Here is a 17914-nt window from a genome sequence, read left to right as displayed (position 1 = left end):
CGTGTGAGTGATGGAGTGCGAATGGAGGGTAGAAATCAATTACAGGTGATTTAAGTGCTACATTTATTTCTGCACATAATCAGCTTACGACCGAACAATGTTTAATATGAATGCAAATTCGAGCTGGAGGCGATACTACTGTCCAGGCCGGCAATGCTTTTCGGAACACTTGGCAGGACTCTAGGACTCTTGGACCCACTCTCATGGTTGCCAAGCTGGCCCCAATCTAAATGGGCGTACAGTTTTCTGGCTTTTAATGAGAATTTTGTTGCGTTTCTTGGGGCCACTATTGTCCCTCAAGAAAAAATTATGTAAATAAAGCTGGGCGCGCAATTTGCGATGGCTTCTGCAGCTGGTCTCTCGCTTCTGTTTGAGTTTTAATAAGAAACGGCAGCAGCGTAATGGAAAGCGGTTGTTTGTCTTCTAATAAAAGAATAAATCTGTTAGCAGCGCATTGGGCACGCGTTGCGTATACGTAATATGAGAAAATAATTGCTTCTATGGCTGGCTGGCAAATTGCTTTCGAAGCGGACCAAAGCACACCAGGCCACACGCCACACGCCACGTCCAACAATGATGAATCTGCAAAAAAGTTTTTTAAATAGCAAAGCCAGAAAATGATTTCGTTTACAATGGCTTCCCCACATTCATTCTTTCGTTCCTACATTTCCCTGATCTGATGAAAAGCCAAGGGTGCTGGAGTGGGTGTTTTTATGGCCGTGTTTATTGGCCTCTTTACTGGTTTGACCAAAGCATTCGTTCCATGCCAACAGGACGTTCCTGCCTCGAGTCGACTGCTGTCATTGGCCTGCCACCTCGCAACTCATTTCCCATAAATCATGATTATCAGCTGTTTCAGCTTTTGTTTGCGGTCCTTAAAGTTTATTTTATTTCTTTGCTCTTTGTCCATGGTGACCTTGGTATCCGTTCTATCCTCCTCTCGACTGCTCTTTCTGCAACTCTTGGACGCAGATTGGAATCAGTAGAGGTCCCATAAAGAGCCAGCAGTCAGTGGAGTTCAAAGGAAATGCAGTGTCTGAATGGAATTTCAGTGTATCAAATATGATAAGCCGTTGCTAGGCATTTAGCTGGCAGCCAGCAAACTGTTCTGGTATTCAAGCGTTTATCAAAGTTTCCACCTGTTGGGAGGTAGATGTATCTCATGGCCCGGTCGTGTGCCCTCGCCACATTTGTCAGATGGCTGTCGGCAGCTGTTCCAGGAAAAAGCATTTATGTAGAGAATACCTGGCAGAATTTTGCTGCATTAAATAGTCCTTTCACTCAGGGCATGGCTACTCGGAGGCCATTTAAATTTCATTGTGTGTTTCCTCTTCTTTCTGCGGCCGCACCCTCCCACCATCAGCCTTGGGGCGCACATGCACAGTTAAAATGGCAACAACATACGCCACAAGAGCAGCCACAGGAGCGGAGACAGGAGCTGCGACGGGGACAGAGTCAAGCAGCCTGTGGCTGGAATGTGAGGCATTGTCAGAGGGCCAAGGGGACACAGCCACTGGGACATGATTTTAATTGTGTGTCGGAAATTATGTTTCACTTTCAGCGTCCTCAACCTTTTTTCCCCCCAGGAGGGCTCCTCAACTGAAGTACGCCCCCATTCTGGGCATCCATGCAGACCCAGCCGAAAGCCAAAACTTTACCCCCAACGTTTGGCCTTTGACTTGTTTTCGACTTTCCTGTGTACTTTCGGCTCCCTCCTTGGGGACATATTTAATGGACATTTGCTGCCAAAAGTTGTCGATTTACAATCAGATGGATTCTCCCAGTAAGGCGTAGGGTCATCCCTGGTCCGGGAATGAAATCTGACCCAATGCTGTGAGAGCAATAAAGACAGCTAGAAAATCTCTGGAATTTCAGAAACAGAAAAGCGTTCTTTTTCCCCTAAAAGTTTATAATATTGGAATACCATTTGGATGATATTCAATTACCTTTTCCATCTAATCATCTTTCTAACCATCATTTACGTAGTTTTTATTCTTTTCCTCAACTATATTATTAATAAACATTAAATATGGTATATTAAATTTGAAGGAAATAAAAATTTAAATATAATATATTATATATAATATTTAACTGTCAAATGTATTTAATTTAACTATGAAATATATTTAATTAAAATATGAAATGCACTTCTTTTATTTTATTTTAATTTCTCTGACATTTCTCTGGACTTTAATAAATAAAGCTTGAAGAAACCCACTGTTCCGATCAGCACAATTTAGAATTTGGCACAATCTTCGATTAATTTGCATTCTTTTCTTGCAGCCACTCTCCGACCTGCTTATTTTTCCGGAGAAAACTGTCGGGCTCTGTCTGCAGCTACTACCTTCCAGTACAGTCGCTTCTGAAACATTTTAATTCGCTTAAAAGTGCCATAAGGTCAGGCGCACACTCACACACAGGCCTTACGTGCTGAGACGAGACACAAAAGTTGGAACTAGTTTTCTGAATTGGCCCAGACCGCTGCACTTGTGGCTGGGGTTTCCAGAGATGAGTCCAAAACTTTGAGGCTAGCCGTAACCATTTTCTACATTTGCACGAACGAGTCGAGTTCCATCCAAGAGGCAAACACACCTGAGAATCGAACGTGGCAGGGCAGCTGAAGTGAGGCCGAGGCGGAGGCTGGGAGAGTGCTGTGCGGATGCATTTCATTTGGAAGGGGCCCCGACAAAGACAATACGGAGGGTTTAAGGAGTGCCTTGGCCCGTTTACGCAACGGAACGGGCCCCTCAGCTCCACAACAACCCACACCGCCAACCTCTCCCCTGCCTACCTCCAACTCCAGATACACCAATCCCTACCAGCATCCAGCCGCCAATTCCTTGTCATCGCCCACATCTGCTGCTGTCTTGCCGCATTCTAACGCGGTCTTATCATTAAAGCCAACGGAAGCGGCATCGGCATCGGCAGCGTCAGCGGCAACGGCCACTGGACGGGGAAGGGGACGAGAAAGGGCTGCTGCTGGTGCTGAAACTGAAACCGCTGGAAGCGCAGGAACTAGAACAGGGGCAGCTCGCATCACAGTAGCCAGGACAGGAGCTGCTGATGCAGATGGGAACCGCATCAATGGCCTCGTCCAGAACGTGAGTACCATAAAATCATCTTACAGCAGTACCACAAGAGCCCGCTTCCCCGCATACTATATGGCTATATGTATAGTGTATTCGTAGCATATATGTACCTGTATATTCTTGGACGTTGACATGCAATGACTGCATCTTTCAAGAGGCGATGCAGTTACTGCACAGTCAAGTGGCCCGTGTGAAACCAGCAGAAGGCTGTTACGCGCGAATCCCAAGCAAAACGCAGCCCTCCTCCCGCCCAACCGACCGAGGGGCGCTGCCGCATGACGAACGGTGCGTAGTCGAACCGAACGCGAACATGCAAGAAAGATAGCTATTAGACTAACATTCGAGGAAAATTAGCACTAAACTTACTAAGAAACTAAGCATGCAATCAAAATACAAATACCACTACAATTACTAATTACTAGAAAGGTGTGTAAGGATTAGTAATTTAATAAGAAGAAGATAATAAGTGCTGGATATAATATGGTAGAGGGAATTATAATCCGAGCATAAGACCCTAAACGGTTCATGCAAGGAATAATTCGATCTACAAAGTGGAAGGAACAACGGTATAAAATTTCTAGTCAGTCTAATAGGAATCGTGAAGTTTATGCGGCTCAACAGATCAGGGCTGTCTATGTCACCCCTAATCAAGTTGTGCATAAATATCACACCAAGCATTTTTCTACGGTTAACTAAGGATGGGAGGTTTACTAATAGTAGTCTACTAGAGTAAGATGGGAGTCTTACACCCGCATCCCAGTTAAGGCCCCGCAGAGCAAAGAGTAAAAAGTTTTTCTGTACTGATTCTATACGGTCCTGGTGTACTTTGTACTGCGGGAACCATACACAGGAGCCGTATTCTAAGATCGGACGAACAAGCGAGGTATAGAGAGTCTTTGTTATATAGGGGTCGTCAAATTCCTTTGACCACCTCTTTATAAACCCAAGCTCGCCCATGGCCTTATTTACCATGGTAGAAATGTGTTCGGAAAACTTTAACTTGGGGTCCAACATAACACCTAGATCATCCACCAGGGTAATTCTCTCAAGAGAACCACCAAATAGGGTATAGGGAGCCAACAAAGGGCTAGAACGATGAAATGTCATAACTTTGCATTTCGAGGCATTAAGGTGTAACAAGTTTCCACAACACCATGACTGAAAGTTATTGAGATCGGATTGCAAGCGCGAATGAAATGAGATGTCCTTGTACTGGACACAGAGTTTAACATCATCCGCATACATAAGTACTCGAGAGTATTAATACTGAAGGCAAGTCATTAATAAAGAGTGTGAAGAGTAAGGGGCCTAGATGGCTGCCCTGTGGTACTCCCGAAGAAACCTTTACTGGTAAAGAGAGGGAGTTTTTGAAGAGGACTCTTTGAGACCTGGAACAAAGATAGCTAGAAATCCATCTCAGGAGGTTGGGCGGAAACCCTAAAAGGTCAAGTTTTTGCGCTAAAAGGGAATGGTTTACAGAGTCGAATGCTTTACTAAAGTCGGTGTAAATAACATCCGTCTGTAATTTGAAAGCCTTGAAAGCCTTTAATAATGAAAGAGGTAAACTCTAACAAGTTCGTGGTGGTAGATCGCCGCCTTATAAATCCATGCTGAGATGGAGATATAAGTGACATGCAGAGATGTTGCAAGTGCGGAGTTAAAACCTTCTCAAACATTTTAGGAATAGCGGATAACTTTGCTATACCTCTATAATTTTTTGCATCAGACTTGCTACCTTTTTTATGGAGAGGGGGGAAGCAAGAAGAATCAATGGACAGGGTGAATAGTTTAAGCAAAGGTCCACACAGAGCCTCGGCGCAGTACCTGAGTACACAACCTGGAACCCCGTTTGGACCCGGTGAAAACACCGGCTTAACTAGTCGAAGATCATGAAGTAGGGAACATTCATTTAACAAGGGACTGAAAATGCCGTTCGACCTCGGTAAACCGTATGGGTACGGATGACCAGAGTAGCTTTCCTCAGAATAGGTGGCTTGGAAGAATTGGGCAAAAAGATCGGCAATCGCCTGATCATTATTTGCCGACGTATTACAAAATGATAGCGAGGAGGGGTATGCGGACGTTCTACGCTTACTGTTTACGAAGCTGTAAACTGTTTAGGGTCCTGAGAAAAACGTATCCTGCATCGAGATAGGTAGTTCTTATAGCATTGAGCATTAAGAACTGAAAAGTTTGACCGAGCTAATACATAGCGAGAGTGAGAAGTAGGATAACCCACTTCTTGAAATTTTTTATAAAGTCTTGATTTAAAGTTTTTAGACTGGATAACTCTTTGGTAAACCAAGGGGGTTTTCTAGTCGGACAACAAAGCGGGACACAAGAATCGAAAAATGTGCCAAGAGCATTGTAAAAAATGTTTGTGCCTTTTATGACATCAGTGCACAAGTACAAAGCGGACCAATCAAAATCCCTAATGAGGTTATTAAGCTTCGCAAACTCGGCTTTACGAAAGCAGCGGACACGTTCGGATAGCCTACTCGACCGATCCAATACAGTAAGTCCTATATCTAGCGACACCTCGAAAGTAGGGTGGTAGGCGTCTTTAGGTATAGTGAGCGGAAGGGCTCGGGTTAACAACACTATGGTCGGATCCGATACAAAGCACAGATCAAGCAATCGACCCAAGGAATTTTTTACATGGTTGACTTGAGACAGGGACAGGTCAAGCAAGCCGTCAACAAAGTCATGTCGTGACATGGGCACTAGGATACTAGACTCGTTTACCGAAGACCAAACAGTTCCTGGCAAGTTGAAGTCACCAAGAACTATCATACGATCTTTATCAGATAGCGAGGAAGAAACAGCGGTTAAAGCGGACAAGTGCTGCTCATAAATTGAAATATCCGAAGAAGGTGGGATATACGAGCAAGTAATAAATATAGCGAAAGCGGGAAGAATCAGTTTTACACACAGGAATTCCAGTTCCTGTTGAACTAGGACTGTGAATTTTACCGAAGTGAAGTAAGAGTCCACTGCAATTAGAACCCCCCCTGCACGTCGAGACGAACGGTCCTTTCTAAAAGTTGTGTACCGACCTGCCAAAACCTCGGAACAAAGAATGTCCGGCTTTAACCAGTTTTCAGTAAACACAATAACGTGGGAAGCAAATGCAACACTATCCCGGAAAAGAATGCTGAGCTTACTACGCAAGCCTCTTACATTCTGATAGGTTACTAAAAGAGAAGTTAGTTTTTTGGAAAAGTGGAAGCAAGACGGGAAGTTGAGGAAGAGGAAGTTGAGGTTGAGGGTGGCACACTGGAAAGATTTATAAGGGATATGGGGGGCCTATTCTTCTTCTTAGCCTTAAACTCCTTCACCACCAAATGCTCCGGCCAAAATTTGGCGGAGAAAATGGTGTCAAATTGAGTTGGGGAGATGCTTATCTTAAACGAGGCTATCTCCCTGGCATAAGAGAAGTTGAATTTCTCCACCTTTAAACCCACGGCTTTTATTTTGCTTTGAATGAAAGCAATTACATCATTAGATGTCAGGTCAGGGGCCAGCCGTGAGAGAAAAACTTGTCGTTTTGGTGGGACTCCCACCAGTGGTTTGGGCACCACAGGCCTAGTACCTGTGGTGGCAATATCCGGAGGTCCGGAAGGTCTATTTACTGGTGGGATCGGGATGGACGGGACAACTAGCGAACTTCCGGACACCACGGACACGGACGCTGCAGACGTACTTGGCTGCACATTCTCCGAGGCGATGAATTCGGCTACCGAATCTGCATCGCCAGCAGCTGTCGTTGCCCTTGGAGTGGCAAACGAGATCAACTGCTGCACCCTTGGAGTGGTCGGAGTCAGTTTTTCGGCGGCGCACGGCTGAGTGACGGTTGGCACTTGCAGATCCCGCGGAGTGACCTTTTTACGCCACGGAGACTCATTCAGCAGTTGCAGACTGCCAAATTTAGACTCCATGGCTAGGAGCCGATCGTATTGCTTTTTAAAGCCAACGGTCAGCTCCTTAAAACCCTTCCGCGTCTGCCTCATGAAAGCCACCATGTCTTTCTCCACCGCACTGCATGCCACGCAACTGTAGTGCAAACCATTACGTTTTGAAATGGCATCACTCACAAGGCCAGAAAATCCAGCGCATTTTTCGTGCACTACGCTGTCGCAGAGCCAGCAGGGGATAATCGGCTGATCGTGGGTGATCTGCTTATTGCATGATTTTTTGGCACATACAACAGAAAACTCCATAATAAGAAATTTGAACAAAATTAGAATCAAATAATATTTTAAAACAAATGGCTATCAAACCTGTGTGCCAGACAAACGCTAATAGGAGGAGAGGAGAACAGTTGCAGCAGCAGCTAATGAGAGAGAGAGAGAGCTACTGAACAGAAAGTTACGAGAGCGAGAGAGAAAGAACAGTTATTTAAGTTTAGGTGATAGGGAGAGAGTGATAACACAACAAAAGCTACCAGACGAGAGCGGACTGCAATGCAATGTAATGCGTACTCACTCACTGCAACAACACACACACGACAAGCCGACGCCGAAAAATAAAAAGTTAAATAAAGTTTTAACACAAAGCAAAAGGCATGCACTCGCGGGATAGAAAAGGTTTCCAGATTGTTGGCTGGTTAGGAAGTTAATTAAAGTTTATTTAGGAAAACACCGGCTGTTTATTCAAAACAAAAGGAAACGAGGGGGAACGTTGTGAGTTGCAGCGGACACCGCAACTCTACAGTTATACCCGATACTAAGTCAGTATGGCTCTCCTCCGGCAGACGCCGCTAATATTGAACGACACGACAAAGAGTGCGTGCGTGAGAGACAGAACATCAGTCTGAGCGTGACGTCGGGGGCTGCGTAGCCAGTGCAAATTGATTTGTTCCTTTTGGCTATAAAAATTATCTGATCTAATCCAGATTCAGCAATCTGATAGATATGATTATCTATGATTCTGCGTTCTTAGTTTTCTCGTATTTTCAATATTGTAGATGCAACAGATTTTCGTCCTTTGTGGGGGGGGAAGTGGGTGGGGCGAAATTTTGAGATATACGTTTTAAAGTGAGATCTAACAGGAGTGCGGATACCAAGATCAAGAATATATATACTTTATGGGGTCGGAAACGATTCCTTCTGGACGTTACACACATCCACTTTTACCACAAATCTAATATACCCCAATACTCATTTTGAGTATCGGGTATAAAAATGCGGAGCGCAAAACAAAAACGCGTCTGATCACTACGAAGAGAACGAACGAACGTATACCTGTATATGAATCTGTATCTGCTTGAGTCAACACAAAGCCGCAAAAGTGGATAGCTAGCTTGCAGTACACCGAAAGCTTGAAATTGAGCCACATTCCAGATTCCAGCACTGCTTGAGTTGGCCAACAAGGTTGCCAAGGATGATTATACCAATTATACAATAGAACGAGGGGGAACGTTGTGAGTTGCTGCGGAGACCGCAACTCTACATTTATACCCGATACTTAGTCAGTATGGCTCTCCTCCGGCAGACGCCTCTAATATTGAACGACACGACAAAGAGTGCGTGCGAGAGAGACAGAAAATCAGTCTGAGCGTGACGTCGGGCGCTGCGTAGCCAGTGCGAATTGATTTGTTCCTTTTGGCTATAAAAATTATCTGATCTGATCCAGATTCAGCAACCTGATAGATATGGTCATTATCTATGATTCTGCGTTTTTAGTTTTCTCGTATCTCCAAAATTGTGGATGCCACAGATTTTCGTCTTTTGGGGGGCGGAAGGGGGTGGGGCGAAATTAAGAGATATACGTTTTATAGTGAAATCTAACAGGAGTGCGGATACCAAACTTGGTGACTCTAGCGTTAATAGTCTCTGAGATTTGTGAATATCCCCAGATTTTCGTCCTTTGCGGGGGCGGAAGGGGGTGTGGCGAAATTTTGAAACAAACTCGTCTCGGTCCGATATCTTAGGAGTGTGGATACCAAATTTGGTTGCTCTAGCTTTTATAGTCTCTGAGATCTAGGCGCTAATGTTTTACTCTAAGCAAAGCCGCCTATGCTACGTGTGTGTTAGAGAGAGACAGGGCGAGAAAAAATGAAATTGTTTTCTTGATGCTGGCTATAATAATAATACGATCTTATTCAAATTCTGCAGTCTAAAACATATGGTCATTCTCTACGATTCTGCGCTTTTGGTTTTGGTTTTGGTTTCTTGTATCTTTAAAATTGTGGATGCCACAGATTTTTGTCTTTTGTGGGGGCGGAAGTGGGCGGGGCGAAGTTTTGAAATATTTTTGTAGCAGTGACATATCACAGAAGTCTGGATCCAAAACATCGTTGCTCTAGCTCTTATGGTCTTTGAGCACTAGGCGCTAATAGGGACGGACAGACGGACGGACGGACAGACGGACAGACAGACATGGCTCAATCGACTCGGCTATTGATGCTGATCAAGAATATATATACTTTATGGGGTCGGAAACGATTCCTTCTGGATGTTACACACATCCACTTTTACCACAAATCTAATACACCGCAATACTCATTTTGAGTATCGGGTATAAAAATGCGGAGCGCAAAACAAAAACGCGTCTGATCACTACGAAAGAGAACGAACGAACGTATACCTGTATATGAATCTGTATCTGCTTGAGTCAACACAAAGCCGCAAAAGTGGATAGCTAGCTGGTATGCCACACAACACCACACTTTAATTGAAGTACACCGAAAGCTTGAAATTGAGCCACATTCCAGATTCCAGCACTGCTTGAGTTGGCCAACAAGGTTGCCAAGGATGATTATACCAATTATACAATAGAACGAGGGGGAACGTTGTGAGTTGCTGCGGAGACCGCAACTCTACATTTATACCCGATACTTAGTCAGTAAGGCTCTCCTCCGGCAGACGCCTCTCATATTGAACGACACGACAAAGAGTGCGTGCGAGAGAGACAGAAAATCAGTCTGAGCGTGACGTCGGGCGCTGCGTAGCCAGTGCAAATTGATTTGTTCCTTTTGGCTATAAAAATTATCTGATCTGATCCAGATTCAGCAACCTGATAGATATGATCATTATCTATGATTCTGCGTTTTTAGTTTTCTCGTATCTCCAAAATTGTGGATGCCACAGATTTTCGTCTTTTGGGGGGCGGAAGGGGGTGGGGCGAAATTAAGAGATATACGTTTTATAGTGAAATCTAACAGGAGTGCGGATACCAAATTTGGTTACTCTAGCGTTAATAGTCTCTGAGATTTGTGAATATCCCCAGATTTTCGTCCTTTGCGGGGGCGGAAGGGGGTGGGGCGAAATTTTGAAACAAACTCGTCTCGGTCCGATATCTTAGGAGTGTGGATACCAAATTTGGTTGCTCTAGCTTTTATAGTCTCTGAGATCTAGGCGCTAATGTTTTACTCTGAGCAAAGCCGCCTAAGCTACGTGTGTGTTAGAGAGAGACAGGGCGAGAAAAAATGAAATTGTTTTCTTGATGCTGGCTATAATAATAATACGATCCAATTCAGATTCTGCAGTCTAAAAGACATAGTCATTCTATACGATTCTGCGGTTTTGGTTTTCTCATATCTTTAAAATTGTGGATGCCACAGATTTTCGTCCTTTGTGGGGGCGGAAGTGGGCGGGGCGAAGTTTTGAAATATTTTTGTAGCAGTGACATATCACAGAAGTCTGGATCCAAAAAATCGTTACTTATCTTATAGTCTTTGAGCACTAGGCAATAATAGGGACGGACAGACGGACAGACGGACGGACGGACGGACGGACGGACGGACAGACGGACAGACAGAAAGGGCTCAATCGACTCGGCTATTGATGCTGATCAAGAATATATATAGTTTATGGGGTCGGAAACGATTCCTTATGGACGTTACACACATCCATTTTCACCACAAATCTAATATACCCCAATACTCATTTTGAGTATCGGGTATAAAAAGCTATAGAGAGAGTTTTCTAAGAATCCGTCGCTAGGTGATAGGTTTCTTAAAGCATTCTTTAGGAGGTCTCGCGAAACATAACTACATTTTAGAAGCAATACACTTCCACTGCCGGGAACAGCGGATGTGGGTGATGAATTTTTCCTGACTTCTTGCTCAATGAATTTATATCTGACGTTGCAGGTCAGGAAATGAAAAAATCGCTGCTCAAACTGCATTTTATGGCACATGACGCAATTGCAAAACGCATCCGGCGACCTTTTTCCTTTTTCTAAATCAAATTTCCAACGACTGGCTAGTGATTGCCACATCCTGCTTTCAGCATTAGCGGGAGTCCCCGGAATCGAACAGGAGATAATAATTGGATTGGAGATAGTCTACATCTAGTCTTTAATCTCCTACGCGTTGCATAAAGTTATTCAAAACCAAATCCTGATTGCTACAGTAACTGAACGAAGAGGAGATACAAATTGGATTGGTCAGCTTTTTATCATACAAAACCTGTGGCATTCGACTTCCACATATACAAATGTAGGTATGTATATACTAATTTTTTCGCTCCACAATAGGGTACACAACACGTATGCAGCGCTTTTTGGCCGTCGCCTCGTTTGAAATTCGATTTACATACACCTCTGGCCAGGAAAATGGCCTTACCAAGGTTGGGGGAGCGCGAAAAATACGGAAAATTAAGGGCTACATAAGCATGATAATTGCTTGACAACATTTTACCATTAGACTTAATTAAATTGTCAATTGAAATGAAATCGTTAACTGAAAAATGGGGACTGGGCGACGGTGGCTGCTGGAAGTTGCAGGAGAACGAAAACCCACTACAATTGAAGGCTGCAGATAACGTGGTAATGACTTTAAATAGGAAATAATGAGACTTTCAGCTTTAGCGCAGCGCATCGAAGAGATTTCGTACAACACGGTGGCATCAACTTAATTAAGTCGGGAATAGCATCCTTTGAAAACCTGTACCGACACCAACTGGCATCAATGACAGACAATGGCCAGACCCAGACCCAGACCAAGACCCAGACCACACAGGGTGTGGGTGTAGCTGTGGGTGTGAGGAGCATGTGACATTTTCAGAGCTGGGCCAACAAATGGGTTCAGCCTGGGCCTAGGCCTACAGCAAAACATTTTGGCCTTCGCCATCCATAAATTTTCAGATCGCAACTTTGCTCTTCGGATTGCTTCGAGTTTATTGTACGTACTTTGGCCCCAGCAAATACGAGTATTTGAAGCCTTTGGCACGTACCTCTTTTATCCGAAAGTTGGCCCATTGAAGAGGCCTGGACTGGCACCAGCTGTTTATTTCTGTTAGGCCGTTGCCAAGTGGATTAGCGCAAATATTTTAAATTTCTGTTGGTCGGTCCACAGACAAGAGTGCTGAGAGGCATTACTTTGCGGCTTAATTAAACTCAATTAAAATCGTGTTGACACTTTTGTTATTCTGTATTCTGTAGTTGTTTTTGTTGGGGCGAAAGCAAATTAAAACTTCAAACTTGATAAATGCCGAGTGCGAACAAAACTTCTGCTCCATTTTGGATTGTTTTACCTGAAGATTAGTTGGGAATCTCGATTGCAATTACTCCAACGAATCTCATTGCCGGAGAGTGGTCCAACCACAGGAAATTTAATTGCTTTGGAGTGGGTTTCAATTACGCAAATTGCATTCGACATCACCAGGCACGGATTCCCAATGAATCCAAACATATAGTACTCTTAGCTGTATATTATTTATGAATCGGATCAAGCTATCGGCTTTGCCAGCTGTACCTAGCCCAAGTTTTGCCCCAATCGGTGTAGGAATTCCCTCTTGCTGCATCGCAAAACATCACCAAATGTCAGAAAAGGGGTCCATTCTTTATCCTCCAAGGCTGCCGCACTTTGACCTGCCTGCTCTACTCAGGTGGAGGCTGGTGTGATTGATTTGATTGCTGTCACCGACTGGGATGACAATCCATCCAATTCATTGAGCTACTCATTTTCGCCTCGAGTTTGTCCTGGGTCTTCCAGCTTTCCTTTGAAGTCCTTGTCAGAGGTATCGCTCCCGGGCGAAATGAAAGTCGTTTACATTTTTTATCAACTTTAAGTGGAAGATTATGGAGGGCACTTCGTGCTGGTTTTCGTACAACTTACCCCTGGGAACGTTTTCATAATTTTCTACCTCCAACATTGCCATTCATTTCCCATTAAATGTGCCGTGCCCCAGGACGGCTCCCAGGACCCCCAGGGCGGCGGAAGATGTGCATTTATCCATTACCGTTGACGTTGCTGTCGACTCTCCTCTCCGCTCGAATCACCCGGTTAAAATGTAATTATCCTGCCTGGACTCGGCACTCCATGGCGTTGCATTCCACGTCTGAAATTCAGCCATGTCTTAATAGCCGGAAATCGAGTTGACTTGCCCTATGCCCTGGCCAAATGCATGTGGAATAACCTCGTTCGGAGAGTTATGGCTGTGAATTCAAGTAAATTGAATATCTATAGACGTGCATGGTGCCGAAGCAGAGGGGCCTCGCATAATTGTCGGCTCATTAAACGATAATGCAGGAAAATTGATGCCCGGCCTTTTTCCATTCCATTCCCCATTTTTGGGGGAAATTTAATTTCATAAACTTTCCTATGAAAAACAGGGTTGCGGGGGAGCCTCCCAAGGGAAGTTCCCAGCAGCAATTAGTGCGCTCTGTCTTGGGAGTGCCCGGCTTCGGAAATGGCAGGAGCCCCGAAAAGCGGCAGGAACGTGGCCGAAGTCACCGACGTGCCGTGCCTTGCCGTGCCGTGCGTCAGCTGGAGAAAATCGAAACCAAAAAGTTTGTTTATGCTTAGAATGCCAGCGGAATTGCTGGCAGGAGGTGGAGTGGGAGCTGGGAGCTGGGAGGCTTGGGGGCTTGGATGCTGGCAGGATGCGGCTCTCTCTGATGCCATTGACATCAGCAACACGGCCACGGCTGTTGTCATTCAAGTGTTCTAATCAATTCTGATTTAATTTTACGCCCAATTAAGTGTGAAAAGCTTTTGATGTTGGGCACACGGGTGCGAGCGGCAAAGGGATGCAGACAAGGACTCGCAGGGGCGCAGTCACACAAGCGTGAGCATTGAATATGCCACAGATACATATGTGGAGTCGGTCCTTTGCTCGCACGAGTCCCAGTTAGGCTCTCACACTTGAATAAAGCCATTCCAGACATCAATATTTTGATCCTTCCCTGGTTGGGCTATTTGTACTTACCGCTGCTTCTGTATCCACGCTGTGGCTTCCGCACCCGCTCTCACTGCTCCACGCTTTCACACACTTTCCGTATGCATCTCTCTTTCTCTCTCTTTGTGTATCTCTAACCATGGAACAACTTTCTTCTTATGACAGAGACAGACGTGGCAGATAGTTCCGCCAAGACATTATCCAATAATCTTTATCAACAGCCACAGCCAGCGCTGTAGCATCCGCGCCGCGTGCCTACCTCCACCTCCAGCTCCAGGTTAAGTTTGTTGGAAACTTTAGTCTGCATGACAGTCGATCCGATATCCCTGTGCATTTGGATTTGTTTGCAGGTAACGACAAGGCTCAAGACATTTTACTAATTAAATATCAATGTACTTTTCCTTCCATTTGCCTAATTTACCGCTGTCAACAGCAAGACAAACAATATTGTAGTCCAAAAGAGTGTACACACTGGCCGCCCAGGGTTGCACGCTACGATAAAATAAAAACAGCTGTGTCGTAAATGTGCGATTTAAAATTCAACGAAATATTTGTATCCCCGCGAAGCTTGGTTTTTGGAGATCAAAAAGGTCTTCCATATCCCGATGTCTCCGAAGATAGGGCTTATCCGAAGTCCCTTCAAAGTGGAAGAGCGTAATCCGCTTTTACATTAAATCGGATTTAAATATAAACTCTATAGCGGCAGATATTCAAATTTATTTTCTTGGAAATCCTCACAGAAATTTAAATGATTAAATTCCAAGTGCTCTTAAAGATGGGAAACCGAACCAAACTGTCGTCTAGGGCCTGAAATTGTCCAACTCCTGATGGCACTTCAGGTGACGGCGTAAACGCCAAGCTCCGCCTGAAGGGGGCCAGGAGTGGGGCCATAAAACAATTTTGTTGTAAATTTACGATACCCCCGGCCATGTATGACAGAAGGTACATAAATACTCGAACACATAAAGGCACGGGGCAGGAGGCAGTCGACATTTTCTTTCCACCAAGAAACTAGCAAAGGATGGAGGGTAGGAAACGAAACGAGCTCCATTGCTCCACCATTCTTTTGGAGGAATAAATTAATTTATTGAATGAACAGATTGCATTTTAAAATTATTATACTTCCATAGTATTGATTTTGGGGCACATGAATTTCTCTTTACATGATAGAAAATTAGGTGTTGGAGATTGACGTAAGGCTAATCCCGGTTTTTTACACTGGGCTTAACTTTGTATTATAATTGAACATTCCATCATATTTATGTATATATTAAGCCAATGTTTTGTGTTTGTATGGGGGTTTCTTTCATTGTCCTCCTCACAGGACAAGTGTCTTTTAATCAAATTACAATTGGGGGTAATTTAATAAACTCTCACTTTCTACCTTTCACAGGATCTGTTCTATCTTTCATGTGTGTCCTGTGGCTGTTTTAACTGTGGCTGGCGCTGTGCCACTTGCAAATAATTCACTTTCTTTTGCCTCTTGTAAAGAGTGTGCGGTGTGTGTGATTATGGGTTACGTGTTCGAGTGTCTGTATGCTACGGGTGTGGATGAACATTATTGGATTGCATTGAAAGAACTGGTAGCTTAGAAATAATGTATCGGCACTAACGTTAAGTTGCGTAAACGTAACGCCCAAGAGAACTAGTCCTCTGATCTTCTATAATTGTTGAATACACGTTGCTTAATCAGACGCACCAACTGTGCATAATTTTGTAAATTTTTTTTTGGGAGATATTTCTTTAAACTTTTTTTTCTTGAGTTTTGCCACTTTTAAAGTCTATCAAACAAAATTTAGAACTGAACTGCGTAAAAGAAACAATTTAGAAGAACTGAAAAAGTCGAAATGGAAACGAGTAGAAAAACGATGTTTCTTTTTTTGAACACCAAACGCTGGCACGGCCCTGTTCGATGCGATTCGGCTCTGATTGGTTCCGCTTCAGCTTGAGATCGGTCTGATTTGGCCAACTGATTTGGGGAAGCAGGAAAGCGCTCCCGATTTGCAATAACAACTAGTAATACACGCATATATACGGCATGATATATATGTAGGCAATGGTAAACGAAAGACAACTAGTATTCCCTGGGGGTTGGTGGTGTGGTTGTATTGCGCCCATGTCGAGCAATCGGAACCCAGATAGGACTGGGCTGAGTTCCTTCGCTGAGGTGTGTGTGTGTGGTGTGGTGTGGTGCTGGTTTTTGTACGAACATATTTGCTTTCTAACTTATTTCCCAAATTGATTTTGATATTCCTAAATTCCGGGATCCTAACTGAATCCCTCTCTCCACGTCAAGGTCCCTCAAGTGTGCTGCTGTAGGTGTCTATGTATGTGTTCCAGGTGAAATGTGTTGACATGTGTGAGTGTGTGCGTGTGGGATGGGCTACCACTGCACCGTTTCTATGTCCGGACTACGAACGCCGCTCAGTAGACAATGAGCAGGTTGTTCTCATTGAAGCCGGCGGAGTGTTTGGCGCTGCGTACAATGAAACAGGATTCATCGAAGTGCATGCGCTTCTCATTGCGACTACAAAGGACAGAACAGAACGGAAGTTAGCAGAGCAGGATGATGGGCGAGGGGGAGGGGGAGGGGGAGGTTGAGAGCATCGGTTTGACACTCACCGAACAAACAGATGCGAGGTCTTGCCCAGAGAGGCAGTGCAATGGATGCCAGGTGTGGTCAAAGTGGCCGATCCATTGCCGGGACTGGTGCGAATCAAGCACTTGTTGTCCACACGAGTGACCTTCACCAGGCCATCGGCTGCCTGGGTGATGCGAAATCCGTTTATGTCATAGATCTCAGTGCCATCCTCGGTACAGGTGTAAGCTGAATTGGCAATCACGTCATGGGCTTCAGCCATGGCGCGAGTCGCTGCGAGAAGTTCGGGAATTAAATCGAAATTAGCCAAATAAGAAGCGATGCAATTGGCCGGGGGGACTCACTCATAGAACACTGCCAGGGTGTAGTCCTTGGTCAGATCGGTGAAAGTGTCGGTTGTGGTGCGCGTCCCGGCTGTGTCCACTAGGTAGATGAGAGCGCACGCCTCGCTGGTGAAGCTCACACCCTTGTACCACATCTTGGCATAGCGACTGTAATGGGAAGATAATTCAAAGGATTCAAAAGATGCCACGTTGGGGTAAGGGCCATTCCCACTCACACAAAGTTATTGCCCTTCATGCCGTCGTAGGTGACTATTTCGACTTTAGCGCCGCTCTGCAAGATGCGTCCATTGGGGTGGATCAAAGCCGAGTTGCTGCAGTTGCGTGATAGAGCAACTGCCACCATGCTGCGCTGATTGAGCACCGCACCGCATGACGAACGGTGCGTAGTCGAACCGAACGCGAACATGCAAGAAAGATAGCTATTAGACTAACATTCGAGGAAAATTAGCACTTAACTTACTAAGAAACTAAGCATGCAATCAAAATACAAATACCACTACAATTACTTATTACTAGAAAGGTGTGTAAGGATTAGTAATTTAATAAGAAGAAGATAATAAGTGCTGGATATAATATGGTAGAGGGAATTATAATCCGAGCATAAGACCCTAAACGGTTCATGCAAGGAATAATTCGATCTACAAAGTGGAAGGAACAACGGTATAAAATTTCTAGTCAGTCTAATAGGAATCGTGAAGTTTATGCGGCTCAACAGATCAGGGCTGTCTATGTCACCCCTAATCAAGTTGTGCATAA

General features: G+C 44.5%; 1 protein-coding gene across 2 annotated transcripts; it reads right to left on the bottom strand.

The window, feature by feature from the left end:
* Positions 1-16624: 16624 nt before the first annotated feature.
* Positions 16625-17519, bottom strand: LOC117191832. 2 transcript variants are annotated; one of them, XM_033396600.1, is made up of 3 exons: positions 17159-17250; positions 16838-17087; positions 16625-16742 (listed from the first exon to the last, which is right to left on the bottom strand). In XM_033396600.1, exons 1-3 carry the CDS (start codon positions 17160-17162, stop codon positions 16640-16642), a joined length of 357 nt encoding a protein of 118 aa, XP_033252491.1. In that variant the 5' UTR covers positions 17163-17250; the 3' UTR covers positions 16625-16639. The 2 variants fall into 2 exon arrangements, with proteins under 2 accessions (XP_033252491.1, XP_033252492.1); XM_033396601.1 differs by lacking the exon at positions 16625-16742 and adding an exon at positions 17374-17519 and having other exon boundaries at positions 17006-17087; positions 17159-17305.
* Between the last annotated feature and the right edge of the window lie 395 nt (positions 17520-17914).

The sequence above is a fragment of the Drosophila miranda genome (assembly GCF_003369915.1).
Source record: "Drosophila miranda strain MSH22 chromosome Y unlocalized genomic scaffold, D.miranda_PacBio2.1 Contig_Y1_pilon, whole genome shotgun sequence".
NCBI lineage: Eukaryota > Metazoa > Arthropoda > Insecta > Diptera > Drosophilidae > Drosophila > Drosophila miranda.
This window is presented reverse-complemented; position numbering and strand designations above follow the sequence as displayed.

What these genes read in the sequence shown, in the direction of transcription:
- LOC117191832 (XM_033396600.1), bottom strand. An exon ending in ACCTCGCATCTGTTTGTTCG is followed by an intron (nt 16,743 to 16,837) that starts GTGAGTGTCAAA and finishes TGTCCTTTGTAG; the next exon opens with TCGCAATGAGAAGCGCATGC.